At 38.7% G+C, this 15,562-nt stretch overlaps 1 protein-coding gene across 1 annotated transcript in view; it reads left to right on the top strand.

The window, feature by feature from the left end:
• The first annotated feature begins 5,745 nt into the window (after nt 1-5,745).
• LARS1 (leucyl-tRNA synthetase 1) overlaps nt 5,746-15,562 on the top strand; it is a 63,760-nt gene continuing 53,943 nt past the window's right edge. Inside the window, exons 1-3 of the mRNA XM_063084641.1 lie at nt 5,746-5,895; nt 13,075-13,193; nt 15,271-15,358. Coding sequence (XP_062940711.1) covers nt 5,890-5,895; nt 13,075-13,193; nt 15,271-15,358 — 213 coding nt within the window. The 5' untranslated portion in view covers nt 5,746-5,889. The remainder of the gene's footprint in view (nt 5,896-13,074; nt 13,194-15,270; nt 15,359-15,562) is intronic.

Below are 15,562 nucleotides of genomic sequence, written 5' to 3'. Positions count from 1 at the left end.
ATTTTCAGGAGGTCAAGGATTTTGTCTTCATCGTTAAGTTATATCTGCAGTGCTGAGAAAGAAATCCCTAGTATGTAATAGATGCTTGTTATGGTTAATTCTAGGTGCCAGCTTGATTAGATTAAGGAATACTTAGAAACCTGGTAAAGCTGTCTTTTTAGGTTTGTCTGTGAGGGTTTTTCTAGTAGATGTTAGCACGTGGGACCGAGTGGACTGGGTGGGAAAGATCTGCCCTCAGCATGGACTGGAACCATCCAGTCCGCTGGGAGCTGGAGAGAACAAAAAAGGGAGGAAAGGGTGAATTGCTTACTCTATCCACTGGAGCAGGGATACATTTTGTGGACAGCACAGACATCAGAACTCAAGACTCTCCAGCTTTTCGGTACCAAGACTTATACCACCCGCACCATCGGCTTCCCAGGTTTCGAGGCCTTCACACCGGGACTGAGCCACGCTACCAGCATCCAGTTTTCAGGCGGCCTATTGGGGGACTCCTCAGCCTTCACAATTGTGTGAGCCAATTCCCTTAATAAATCCCCTCTCATATATTTATATACATATCTGTTGGTTCTGTCTCTCTGGAGAACCCTGACTAATACAATGCTCAGTAAATATTTAACGAATAATTTAATATGATCATCACAACAATATTACTAGGTAAGTACGATGATTATCACTGTTACAGGCCCAGACAGGTCAAGTTATTTGCCTAAGGTCACACAACAAGTTAGGGATTCGGGGAATTCATTGTTCAAAGTCAGGCAATCTGACACAAGAGCCCACCCTCTCATACACTATATGGAATAGCAGTTATAGGAATATAGTAGAATTTTGACTAATAAGATATTGGGAGCCTGATCAATGAATAGGAAAAAAACAGTGGTATGATAGTGGTTGTTTCTCCAACTTGTATATTTTAGACCAGTCTAATCTCATTGACACAGAAGAAATAGGAATCATAAACATTGTAAATGTATAAAATACATTTTTTTAAAAAGTCACTGAGATTGGAATCTCAATAATATGGAATTGGTGGTCTTCCTGTTTTTTGTTTGTTTTTCCTTCCTTTCTTGTTTTCCTCCTTTCCTCCCCTTTTTCCTTCCTTTCTTCCATTTTTTATGAAACCCTCAGACTGTTCCATAATGATGATGGTAATGGTGGTGGCAATTTGGGTAGATAGGGTATTTAGAAACCACAAGCAGAGTTTTGTTGACTCAGATGTCACATTTCCCAAACGATCCCATGACACAGGCTTCAAAGCTCTGTGGAATGTTGACAAGATGGCAGGCTGAATCTTGTGGATCCTGAATCTGAAATAGTGTAGCATGAATGAATGATTTCTCATTCCTGAGAATAGGAAGTATTACCACTTTAGTAGAAATCTAAACAACAGGGCTTTCTCAAAATTTTGGCACCTGAGAAGTGCAACTTTTCTAATTTAGCTACATTTGTCTAAATAAAAAGGCAGTCTCCCTAATTAACATGGCTACTTGTTCCTAGCTCAAGTCAATCAGATTTAGAAGTTCCATTAATTAACTAATCAACCTGGCTTCCAATAGTCTCCAATTTTCATTTCTTTGTTCCTCTCTTCCTCCCTTCCTCCCTTCATTCATTCATTTGTTCATTTGTTTGTTCCTTCCTTACTTGTATTTCTTGAGCAGTTACCATGTATCAGTAATTGGGATAATCACCTTGCTCAGTGTAGCTTATTTTATTCTCACAGGAAGCCTAAGAGGTACGTATTATCATTATTCACATTTTACACGTGAGAGGGTAGAAGGAACTTGCTTGAAGTTATGGAGGTAGCATGGGACAGAGCCTCAATTCAGTCTCACACATCTGACTCGAAAGCCCGTGAACACAACCACTGCACATGCTGCTTTCCTCTGCTGACCCATTAACTTTGTTAGAAGTCTCACGAAGAGTGACCCCAACTTCAGCAAAGCACATAAGTTCTAGGAAGCTTCTTTCTTCTCTTTATACTTTTACTCTGATTGTATCATTTAAAAAAGAAGTCTGTTTACCATTCAGGAAGTATAAAGCTAGAATATGGACGTGGGAGAAAAAAATCATTTAAAAACAAAGGCTGCTTAATAGCATAGGGAAGTAACAACCATATTCACTATGTGCCACGTGCCTGAGGAATAGGAGTATCCAAAGAAGTGCCCACAATTTTTTCCTCAGGGGACCATGTTATCTAAAGGTAGGGAAGTTAAGTAAATATGTATGAAAAACAAATATAGAAGGATCATTTGGATTCTTGGAGACAAGCCCAAACTAAATACTGTATAGGCTTATGGTTCTAAATTTAGAAATGCTGACAAATGACTGAATTGAGTAGAGTGACGACTGGGGTGGGGTTGGAAAAAAAGTCAGGGAAGAATCAAATTCTGTTGAAGAGTTTTGAAGAACAAGCACAATGTTGTTTGACAGTCGGAAAAGGTATATGTTGGGAAAATAGAATAGTTTAATCAGGCCCCCTCCCTCAGGTCCAGTTGGGTGTGGTGCAGCACAGTTTTTGTAAACAAATTGTGTGGGTGGGTGGACTTAGTGTGCATGCCTGCCAATGTGTCTTTTTAGTTTTGTTGCTATTCTGGGGTGTTCTTCAGCTGTGTGGAGCAGCAGCCCTGAACTGCAGAGCAGCAGCCCTGAACTGCTGGCCAGCAGAGAGCTTGTGTCTAAAAATAGAGCATGTTTACTTTGCTGGTAGTTGCTCAGTTTTTCTTTGGACTTTGCCGTAGCAGTTGAGTTTGTGAGTTTCTCTTTGAACTGCCTAGCTCCTAGATGTGTGTGTGCAGAAATAAAGACTACTCTTTCTTCAACCAAGGCTCCAAGGACCTTTTTTCCGGTTACGTTGCTGGTAGACCTGCGTGTGAAGGGTTTGTGACCCAGTCTGGATAACGGGCTTGAGGGGTCTGTGAGCTCCAGAGCCAGCACTAGCTCTACAGTATACCACACAATTGTATGGTGGTAAGTAGCTCAGTTAGACCAGGGAAGAGATTATCAGGGGGTACAGGTAAGCTTTTCCCATTTCTTTTTTTTTTTTTTTTGGTCTTTTTCGTGACCGGCACTCAGCCAGTGAGTGCACCGGCCATTCCTATATAGGATCCGAACCCACAGCGGGAGCATCGCAGCGCTCCCAGTGCTGCACTCTCCCGAGTGCGCCACGGGCTCGGCCCAGCTTTTCCCATTTCAATCAGACTGAGGTTTATAGATCAAATTTCCTAAAATAATATTAAAAATAGTTGACATTTTAAGGTGCTTACTATATGATAGACATGTACATATGTTTAAACAGGATTTACAGACATATTATTTCTTTAATCTTCATAGCAATCCTATGAGGTACATACTATTATTACCCTTATTTTATAGAGTGGTTAGTTGAATTGCCTGAGGTCATCAAGCTAGTTAATGACGAACTCGATCTGTCTCATTCAGAGCTTGAGCTCTTATCCACTATGCTATGTTTCTAATTTAATTTATCTAGAGAGGATATTCCACATGGGCTAGCAAAGAATCAACCATTCCCAATTTAAAAACTGTTATTACTGAGCTGTAATATATTTTATTTTCTAAATATCTCAAATATGTTGTCCTTTCTCCATCTTGACTGTTACCACCATAGTGCATTACCTCCCACCTGGACAATTGCAGTAGCCTCCTTTTCCCAATTTTGCTCTTTTCCAATTCTTCTTTAGAATGATCTTCATAAAACACAAATAGGGCCATGTCCTTTCCTTGCTTAAAACCCTTTGATGGCCTCCCAGTGCTCCCACTGACTTAATGTCTGCTCCTTCCACTAGCCTGTAAACTATATGAAGGAAGTGATTGCCTGTCTTATTCAAGTGTTGTATCTCCAGTATTTAAGATAGTGCCTTGTACATAGCAGAAGCTAGATAAACTTTTATTGAATGAACAGAATACAAATAATCCTTAAAAAGAGGAATTTGGGCTGGCCAGTTAGCTCAGTTGATTAGAGCATGCTGTTATAAAAACCAGGGTCAAGGGTTTGGATACCCTTACCCGCCAGCTGCAAAAAACCCCACAAAAAACAAGGAAACAAACAAACAAAAAACCCCAACAACAACCGAAAGAGGAATCTTAGTCAATTAAATAGGAAAATTAAAAAGAATGGATTTGGAGGCATGAAGGTGGGTTTTTTTATAATTTGTAACCACACTATTGCTTATTTTCTGCTTTAATGTCTTATGCCCTTAAGACCATAAGCTTCGTGAGGGCAGGGATCATGTATGTCTTGTCCCCTACTTTATCCTAGCTCTATGTCAGGTTTGTGGGAGATGCTTAACAAATACTTGTACGAATAATTTCGATTACAAATGTGGATTGGAAGGTGATGAATCAAAGATGATAAACAGTACTAGTTAGGGCAGAACTGGAACAGGAAAATATAACCATAGTTTTAAGAGCTGTAGATGATGAGGATTGTTTCATTCATTCTATAAATATTTATAAGGCACCTGCTATGTGCCAGACCCTATGCTGGGCACAGTCTCTGCTGTCTTGGAGCTTGCAGTCTAGTGATAAATAGGCAATTAAATTTAGTGAGATAAATTTTCCAAGGGAGGGCAGGAAGAGGGTGCTTCAGGGAACATCTAGGAGGAGACATTTAACTCAGAGTTGGGCTGTCAGGAAATGATGTCTAAATGGTTGGTAGCTAAAGGAAGAGGATGTGGAAAGTGATGGAGAGTATTTGCATGTGTAAGAACCCAGAGGCAGGAGATCACTGGTAGGTTCTCTATAGCCTAGGATGCCTTCTTAATTTCCTTTCATACAACAAATTTTTATTTATCCCATATCATGTGCCAGGCATTGTTAGGCCACCATTGAATTTGTATTTCAAAACTAGTTGTTGAAAAATGTGAAAAAAATATACATTGTATACACACACACGTATTTTCTCTTAGTCCTTCAGGTAGATTCACTTCTGGGCTTTTCCCCCCCCTCCCTAAAGTGTTTTGTAGATCCTTAAAGTTTACTGAATTAATAAATGAACACAAATAATCTGACCACCAGAAAGTAAAAGCCTAGTATCAGCGCTGTTCAATAGAACTTTCTGCAATGATGGAAGTGTTCTATATCTGCACCATCCAATAAGGTAGCCACTAGCCACACAGAACATTGAGCTCTTTAAAGGTGGCTGGTGAGATTGAAGAAATAAGTCTTAAATTTTATTTAACTTTAATTAACGTGAATTTAAATTGCCACATGTGGCTAGTGATTACTGCATCGGAAAGAGTAGCCTTGGATGGTAGCGCAGCCTAAATGGTCTGAACCTGATAAGGTAGAAGGTTTCCATTCCCTCGCTTAAAAATGGCGATTGTTAATAAATAGTTATAAAATGTCTAAATGCTGGGCTGTTGAATGCCACCGACAGTAATAAACATTTGTGCATAGTGGCAAGCCATAATTAGCACCTCGGGCCTTGAACGGTAATTAGCTTCGCATCCTGGCATCCCGACAGACACCCAGCGCCATAGGGTGAAAAGGCCAGGAAACGCCACCTTAACCCGAACTGCATCATGGACTTTGCAGGTCAACGAGTCCGTGACATCACTGCCGTAGTGTTCTCTGAGTGGGCCTATCAGGTATACTTCCGGTTTTACGTTTTCCTCTGGGAATTGTAGTCAATGGGCGCATGCTGAACGTCGGCTCTCGTGGTCTGAGAACTACAACTCCCGGCGGGCCAAGAGATGTACGCAGCGGTAGTTAGTGAGCCGAGCGATTGCTTTAGCAGGTGTGAAGCGTGTGCTTTAGTGCCGTTGGAGGCCTGGCTTCCCCCAGAGGGAGGGGGAAGGTTGAAACCACTCCTTTGAGGGATTTGCCGGGGTCACTGTCGTGGATTTGTAGAGTCGGCTGGGCGGCGCCATGACGGTGAGTTTGGCGGGAAGGGAGTTTGCTGGGCCGGGCCTTGGAACCGGGCTGGTCTGTCTATAGGGTCTGTCCATGTGCTAGCTGCTGTCCTGAACGGAAAAAATCCTTTCCTGAAAGAGAGGCCTTCTCCTCCTCCACCCCAGACCCCCATGCGGCTGTCGTAGAGAATGTTCCTTTTCTTGCTAGTTGATGAACCAGGAACTTAAGTTTTTAACTTTACAGACTACTCGAATGTCATGTGCATTGTTTCACCGGAGTTTCTAAAACCGAGGTGGAGAGAGGAGTATGTAACATGGATTCCTCTTTTCAAAAAATTGAGCGTCTCCCCGTAAAACAGTCAGAAATCTCAGTTTTCATGGAGTTTACGTGTGTGTGGGCTGCATACTAAAACATATGGTAAAATATTATATCGGGTACCGATAAGTGCTATGGAAACAAACAAACAAAAAAACAGAGTAGGAAAGATGGGTAGGCAGTGTGGGGTGGAAGTACGGTAGCAATTTTAAAAAGGGTGGTCAGGCTAGACTTTGCTGAGAAGGTGACATTGGCAAAAAAAGAGGTAAGAGAGCAAGCCATACAACTATATGGGGGAAGAGATTTCCATGCAGAGGTAGCTGAGTGAAAAGCAAGGAAGATTGCATGGCTAAAGGACAGTGATCCAGGGGGAGATGATATGTGTGTGTTGGGGTGGGGGACAGAGGTTGGTGGTGGTCGGTGGGTGGATGTAGGTCATATAAAGCCTTGTAGGTCCACGTAAAAACTTTGATATTAACTCTGGAAATCACTGGAATGTTTTGCATGGGTAAGTGACAGGACTCTATTACTTTAAAATGATCATACTGGCTACTGTGTTGAGAATAGACTGGTAGTGGAGGAGGGATGATTAGAGGTGAAAATCAGATCAGTGAGAGTTCTGAGTAATCAGATGAGAGAGGATGGGGACTTGGGCCAGGGTGGAAGTACTGGAGGTTGAGAGAGGTGTTTGGATTCCAGATATATTCTGGAGGTAGTGCCAACAAGATTTGCTGCTGGATCGATTGTTGATGATTTGGAAAGCTGTGGGAGAAGCAAGATTTGTTTGGGGTATGTGTGAGATCAAAGGTTCTTTGTTTTGAAATGTTAAGTTTGAGATGGCTGTTAGTCATTTTAGGTAGAGTGCTGAATAGGTATTTAGATCTATGAACTTGGAGATCAGAGGAGAGATGGGGTCTAGAGAGGAATATTGATGGTATTTAAAGCTATGGGACTGGATGAGGTCCCTAAGGTATATATTGGGTGTGCATAGATTATACAGGAGATCCAAAAAATGAGATGAGGAATATCCAGCAAAGGCAACTGAGTAGGAAGTACGAGACTAGTGAGATAGGAAGGAAGGAGAATATGCTATTCTGGAAGACAGTTAAAGTGTTTCAAGGAGGAGTGTCAGAAGCCATTGGTTGATCTAATGAGTAAAGAGTGAGAGGATTGACTTGAGTTTATGAACATGGAGGTCATTTAAACCATTTCTGAGGAGTGATGGGCAAAAGCCTGATTGAAGAGAGGGTTCAAGAAAGAATAGGAAGAGTGGGACTGGAGATGAGTATGGGCAACTTTGAGGAATTCTGCTATAAAGGAGAGAGAGGAATGGGGTAGTAAACGAGGGTCAAAAGAGGCCTTTTTTTTTTTTTTTAAAGATAGGAGAAATTACACAGTGCTCGTGTGTTCATAGGAATCTTCCTGTAGAAAGAGAAAATTGGTACAGAAGAGAGAGAAAGACGATTGCTGGAGTCATTGATGTTCCTGAGTAGAATAAAGAGGATGGATCTGCTGCATCAGTAGAGGGGCTAAATAGGACCACACTCATCTAAGGAAAGAAGGCAGAGTCTTATAGGTACAGATGTGATGAGAGAACTTGTGGAAGTTTTCTGTTCACTTCTTTTTTCTCAGTGAAATAGGAAGCAAGATTGTCAGCTAAGAGTAAGTATTGGAGGGGAAGGGTTGGAGACTTGAGGGGGAAGGAGAAGGTATGAAACACTTGTGAAAGACACAGTGCTGTCAGTAGTAATTTCTGTTGTTATGGAAAAGTTCTGTATTGATGCTGTCTAATTTGGTAGCCACTAGCCACATGTTGCTATTGAGCACTTGAAATGTGGCCAGTGCAACTGAAGTACTGCATTTTTAACATAACTTCAATTAACTTAAAATTAAATAGCCACATGTGGCTAGTGGCTACTGTATTGGACAGTGTGCACATTAAAGTTAGAGAAGAACTAGCCTAGGAGGAGTGACTGACTGTCTTTCAGAAATTAGTAGTATTGTTTGGTGTCACTTGTGGTTAGTGGTCATAAATTTAAGTTGAGACCAGTTAGCGTGGTTTAATGTTTTTCTCTTGCCACTTTCAGCTGCCTGGGTAAAGGGACAGAGAGTGGATAGGAGGTTTGGAGTTTTGCCAGGTTAGAATAATGAAGTAAGAGTGGATAGGAGCTTTGAGTGATTATACAGATGTACTTAAGGGAGAGAAGTGGGGACATGGGGCAGGATGGGGTGGGGGGCTAAGGATTAGTGAAAAAGGGGTCAGGATCAGTGGGTCCCAGTAAGATTGAAGAATTATTATAGTTGTGATTCTTGGAGGATCATCTATGTTATATTAAAGTCTTTTGAAATGATTATCTGTGTGGCAATTGAAATCACGAGCATGATGAGAGAAGTAAGTAGTATTGGAGAGTCACAATAAGCCACTAAATAAGACAATAAGGAAGTAAAAACCCGAAGAAAAGAGGGTGTAAGGCAGGAATTATTATGTCCATTTTACACTGGGGGAATCTGATCCTACAAGGTAAAGTATCCTTAAGTAAAAAGCTATGTAACTCATATTCATGTAGCATCTTGCAGTTTACAAAAGGCTCTTTTGTGTGCAGAAAATAGACTTGGGCAGTTGAGAGAACACTGAACTGTTAGACTGAAAACCTAGGTAAAACCTGTCTAGGGTTCTACACTTAGTAAGTGGTGGGGCCAGGATATGGGCAGAATACCAAGAGGAAGCAGAAATAGGAGTCAGAAGATGAAGGTTTTTACCCAGCTCCACCATTTGCTGGCGTGATATCTGAACTTCAGATTGATTGTCTTTGAAATGATGATTGCTGTTCTACCTACTTCTTAGGGTTATTGTTAAGAGTGAATAAGTTAATGTTTATAAAAATTTTTTAAGAACTGCAGAATGCAATGAATATATGAAAAAGTTTATTATCTAGTTCAGTGATACTGAACTACAAATATTAAAAATTATACTTTCCAATTGATACTAAACTAGATACTAGGTTCTATACTGGGAGTGATTTTGCCCCCAGGGAGCATATGGCAATGTCTGGAGACACTTTTGATTGTCACAGCTGGGAGTGTGCTACTAGCATCTAATGTGTGGAAACCAGGGATACTTCTAAACATTTTACAACACACAAGACAACCCATGAAAATAAAGAATTATTTGACCCAAAATGTCAGTGGTGTCAAAATTTAGTAACTCTGATCTAATTAAGTAACCTTTTATTACCAACAAAAAAATTGAGGCTCAGATTGATCAAGTGACTTGCTCAGGTTTATACAGCAAGTTGGTGCTGGGGCCAGTGTCAGATTTTGCTACCATCAACCTTTGAGGCTTTGAGGGACAACTTATTTGGAGAAGCAGAAAATGCAAAGAGCTTTTGTGTATTTAGCATGCTCAGTACAATGAAAAGAAACACATAGTTCTAAGTAATTTGTGATGCCTTGCTGTCATGTTCTTCTTTAAAGTGGCTGACGTGGTCATTTTTAAACAAAAAATATTTTTCATGTAACTTCTGTGTTGATGGTACTGTATTTGATGCTGAGGTGACTATAAAAGACCTAAAAGTTCCTACCTGCCAGGAATTTACAACCCAGTGTGTCTAAGGGATCATTTGGTTGCATGCAATCAAGTCAGCTCAAATTGGTTAAAGAGGAATTGAGTATGATACAGTGGAATTTCATATGACCCATGACCCGAGGGTAGGAGGTACAACTAAGCTTCATGAGGCCGTAGGTACTTTCTTGGCCTCTTCCTCTGTAAAAATATTAAAAATTACATTTTGCAACTACATTGGCATCAAGATGAATATATTATATTAAAAATTTTTCTTTGACCTCAAAGTTCATTTTTTTCTCTTGATTTTAAAAGAAACTTAAACAGGGCCGAGCCCGTGGCGCACTCGGTAGAGTGCTGCGCTGGGAGCACGGCGACGCTCCCGCCGCGGGTTCGGATCCTATATAAGAATGACCAGTGCACTCACTGGCTGAGTGCCGGTCACGAAAAAACGACAAAAAAAAAAAAAAAAAAAAAAGAAACTTAAACATATTCATGAGCCCCTAAAATACTGTGAGCCCTAAGCACTGTGTGTAGGGTACCTACTGGATAAGTTGCCCTTTAGGAGTTGTATGGGATGGTTTGAGGGCCAAGTATAAGTGACTTACTTTCTTCTCCTAAAACTACTTTGCTAGAACCTACTCACATGGTTCCTATCTAACTGTGAATTTATCTGGAGATGTAGAAGAGTGTGCTTAACTGCTTTTGCTGTACTATCCTAAATGAGACTTGGCTTCTTTTACGGAGGAAGAAAGGGGAGGTTGCATATGTTGTCTCTGCCACAGTTAGCTTGTTTTAAAATGGTAGTTTTTATATATTAGAATTGAAAGCAGGAGTTAGCATATATTGGAATAGAGAGACTAGAGGCAGGTTACTTGTTAAGAGGTTTTGCAGTAAGAGGGGGTAAAGGAGTTGATTGTCTTAAGAGGTTGGTAGCAGGAATGGAAAGGAGTGAACAGATGTGAGGCTTATTCTTTCCTGGAAAAGTAGATACCTTATGCAGCCACACTTAGTTTTATGGAAACTAAGAAGAGTCCAAATTTCTTAGCACCTTGATTCAAGTATGCACCCCAGTTCCTAATCCATGTTACTTATTTATGGCCACAATATGCAAAAGCTGGCAATGTGTTATTCACTTCTCTTTTAAAATATTTGAATATTCAACAAATATTTGTCGAAGGCCTCTTGTAAGGTAGACATTGAGGATACAATGAGAAATTAGAGAGTCCCTACCATGAACAAACCTACAGTCCAGTGGTAGAAACAGGTACTGACATCACTGTGTGATTAGTGCTATCATAGGGGAAATTTTAGTAGGTAGGAACATATTAAGGGGCATCTCATGAACTCTTGGGGAGTCAAGGCAGGTGCTTAGCTAAGACCTGAAGGATGAGATAGTCAAGCAAAGAGACTGGTGGAGTATGAAGGTAGAGCAAATAGCCTAGAGGTAAGAGAGGGAGCTTGGCACATTTCAGAAAATACAAATTGTTTAATAGGCTTAGAGAGGTGGTGAGTGAATGGAGGGGAGGGAGGGAGAGGCCTGGCAGAGATGAGACAGGAGCCTTGAGTGCCAGGTTTAAGAGTATGGACTTTATCCTGACAGCAGTAGGGAGTCTCTGAAGGGGGATTGACACGATTAGATTTGTGTTTTGATATGATTTCCACACACAGAAATTATGACCTTGTCAGGATTTATAGAAACAAAAAATTTACTTGTTACTTTTATTTTCCTTTGGATCTTTTTTTTCCAGTTGCTGGCCTGTACAGGGATCTGAACCCTTGACCTTGGTGTTATAACACTCTAACCAACTGACCTAACTGACCAGCCCCCTTTGGTTCTTAAAGTAACTTGTTATGTCCATGACTTTTTCAAATTGTGGAATTCCTTCTCCTTTCCTCTCTGTCTTTGTGACAAGGTTCTTCCTTTCCATCATTTCAACTCCTTGTAAACTGACTTTTCATCTTTCTGTTGCTTGTCCTTCTTCATCTTATAACTGATTAAAAAATAAGGAATAGTAAACCATTCTTTGATTTAAAATATGGAAAACTAAAAATAGTAAAATAGAGTTGACAAATTTATGGTAGATTTATACTGAATTGTACCTAATGTTAATACTATCAATTATTTTTATTACATAATACATAAGGTTTATTTAAGACAGTTACTGGAGAAATAGCAGTAAGTTTTTTTTTTTTTTTTTGATTATACAGAATTCCTCTTTGAATAAAAATTCAAAATTGTGTAAACACTATTTTTAAAAAATAGCTAAGAATGCAGTATATTAGTGATGTAAGTAGAAAGCATTTTTAAAATTGTTGGGTGGGAGGACAGGCGGAGGACATGGTTAAAGGAGACTAGCTGGGATCCAGAGGTTGGGTGAGTTAGGGAAGGTACCTGTCTAGTGGGATGTAGAAGTATGAGCAGATCCAGGTATTTTCTCATTTGAAAATGCTACAGAATTGGAAATGTTAGCATGTAAGAAGGGGAAGAAAATCTAATTTTGGTTCAGATAATTTTATATCAGAAAATAAAATTGTAGAAACTAATATTTTCAAAACAGAATTAGGTTTGTGTCTGGTTCATTGGTATGCAGCTTTCATACCTGCCTATTCTGTAAACGCTATGTTCCACTTACTATTAGCAGCTAATTCTTTTTTACGTAGAGTCACACACTGAGAATGAAGCTCTAATCCGTCTTCTTTTCCAGAGGTGAGGTGATCCTGCTTGTTCCCTTCTTTCACTTTCATCCAAGGGTGGCTTAAAGGGATGTTGGAAATGTTGTCAGGTAGATCCAATATACTAGAAACTTGCTTGCTATTTTCTTTTTCATTTTAATTTCACGTTAACATTCTGTTAACCATTTTAGAGAGAAGTTCTTAATCAGCTTCCTTGAAAACACTAACATAGATGGCTAATCCTCCCTCAACCTCTACCCATTTGGGCCTCAGCGTCCTCCTTTGATGGGCATAATTGCAGCCTGGCAAACAGGCATTGCTCATCCTATGCTTTTCTAAGTATTCATATATTTTAGCTAAATAGGAACATTTGATGACAGGGTTACATTATAGTATCTATTTTAAAAATGTATTTCAAAGCTTTTTACATATTCAAATAATTTTTAAACATCTCTCTGAGGTTTGAAATGGACAGGTCATGATAACCACTTTTAATCTTGTTCATTTAAATTTCAAGATAACCATGAAAAAAATCGATCTATCAGTGAGCAGCTGAATTCTGTATGAACCCAATTCTTTTTTATTCTTTTTTAAAGCGAGTCTGCCAAAGTGTCAAGTGGATTATTCTATCTCTTTATGTCTAATAGGAAAGAAAAGGAACAGCCAAAGTGGACTTTTTGAAGAAGATTGAGAAAGAAATCCAACAGAAATGGGATACTGAGAAGGTGTTTGAGGTCAGTGGATCTAATTTAGAGAAGCAGACCAGGTGAGTAATAGTCCGTGAAGTTCTGCACATTGTATTTGTAAAACCATTGGCTTTATCGTATGAAAACTGCTCTGTGGAACAGGTACGGCAGATTGTATTTATAATGTCTGAAATGGTCTAAGGAGGTGACTTCTTTCTACATTTAGATTAGGATCTCTTGTTCCGTGGAATTCTTAAGTAGTTTTTCATATTTAGACAAGGTGGTATGTTTTGATGTTTCTGTTGGAGAGACTGACTCATAGTTATAATTGTCTCTAAAGACACAAAACATAAATTTTGAAGCATTTCTGTATTTGAAGACCTTATTTTGTAAATACTGTATTGCCTCGATCCTAATATACCATTGGTTTTAAGATAAACAGGAGATAATGATACATTGGGGAAAAATAAAAACAAAATAAGTGCCCCCACAGCAGTGCTACAGTAAATATATGCATCAATTATAAGATGTATCCCAATTTCAGATATGTTGACATGTAGAAGAATGTGCTTCTTCAAAATGAGGAAGTACAGTGATAACAATAACAATAGTAGTGTTGTAGTGTAGCTAACATTGAACACTTATTGTGTGCTAGACAGCGTGCCAAGTTTTTTACATGCATATTCTCATTTACTTTTCTTTTTTTAACTTTTTTTTTATTGTAACATAGTTCTTGTACATATCTGTGCGGTACAGAGTTGAATATCAATACCTGTGTGCTATATGTGATGCTTATCATTTAATTTTATTAATAACCTTTAAGGTTAACAATTTCTTTTATCCCTATTTTACAGATGAGGAAAAAGAGGCATAGAGATGCTAAGTAACTGGCTCAAAGTTACATAGCTAGGAGTTGACAGGGTCTGGGTTTGTTTTTAGGACTTTTTTTTTTTTTTTTTTTTAAAGATGACTGGTAAGGGGATCTTAACCCTTGACTTGGTGTTGTCAGCACCATGCTCACCCAGTGAGCTAACAAGCCATCCCTGTATGGGATCCAAACCCATGGCCTTGGTGTTATCAGCGCCACACTCTCCCGAGTGAGCCACGAGCTGGCCCATGTTTTTAGGACTTTCTGATTCCAAAGTCTATTCTCCTTGCTACTAAGCTACACTGTAATGTATTATTATTAGTAGTATTTTTAAGAAGAAAAGAAATTGCTGTAATACAAAGTCTCTAGTGTTATACTTGAAATTATAATTTGAAGCTTCTATTTAGTTCCAGAATTTTGGTCAGCTTTAAGGTAATTTAAAATAGTTAGAAGTGAACTGAAAAAGCTACTTTGTTTAGTGAGAGAAAATTAAGTATAGGTATAGGCAACAACACCAAAGAAACTTAGTACTGTTATATAACATGAGTGAAAAAAGCAAATTGCAGAAGTCTACAGATGTTTACCATTTTTTGTATAAAGCTCATAGTGAGCAAAACTAAATGGTAGATTGTTTAAGGGCACAGAAATATGTGTAAACTTTTCAAAAGCAAGGGCAAAAACAAATTTCAGAATATTTGTTATCTGGTGGGAGAGTTGGAAGGAACATGAGTTCATAAGTCAGATGTTTTTACAAGTGTTCATTTTATTATGATTCATAACATGTATGTATGTTAGATATACCTTATAAGAGAAAAAAAATAATAAACAGTTTTTAAACAGTGCTTTTAAGTGGATCCACTATGTGTTGTATAATGTTGAGTATATTTTATGTTACCTGATGGACTTTGAATTGCTTTAAATACATCTAGTGAAAATAAATCTCATTTAACCAGTAAAACGTTAAATTAGTCCAGATTCGTAAGAGTATTAAAATTTTTTTTAGTATGTCATCTTTACTCAAGTATTTTAGCTTAAGTTAAACCTCTAGTATTTGCTACAAGGATGTTTATTTCTTAATAGCCTCCTATAAATGTCTTATTCTTTCTAAATCAAAACTAAGTTTCAATTTTAGAGAGCTTTTGATTTCTGGATTTATAAATTTTCTTTTAAATAACTAAAATTTAAACAAGTTATTTATATCAAGCTTTCCCTCCACCTCACACCTTCATTGTAAAAGGAGCCTTACATTTTCTTTTCTGTACTTTCTTTTTCATATGATTGTTTTGCAGCAAGGACAAGTACTTTGTAACCTTTCCATATCCATATATGAATGGGCGCCTTCATTTGGGACACACATTTTCTTTATCCAAATGTGAGGTAAAGCTTTCTCTATGTTTAATATAATGGGATGAATAAATTTTTAATAAATCCTGTTTTGAAGAAAAAGGCATCTATTGAACTTATTTCCTGTTAAGGGAACTTAGAATTCCTTAATTTAAAGCATAATTTAATTGTTGTATTTAATTTTTGCATGCCGTGTGTGTATATGTGTGCAGGGGTCTGGGCATGTATGCAAGTTCA

The sequence above is a fragment of the Cynocephalus volans genome, chromosome 2, assembly GCF_027409185.1.
Source record: "Cynocephalus volans isolate mCynVol1 chromosome 2, mCynVol1.pri, whole genome shotgun sequence".
NCBI classification, from domain to species: domain Eukaryota; kingdom Metazoa; phylum Chordata; class Mammalia; order Dermoptera; family Cynocephalidae; genus Cynocephalus; species Cynocephalus volans.
Note: the sequence above shows the minus strand (reverse complement) of the source record. Positions and strands in the feature narration are given on the sequence as shown.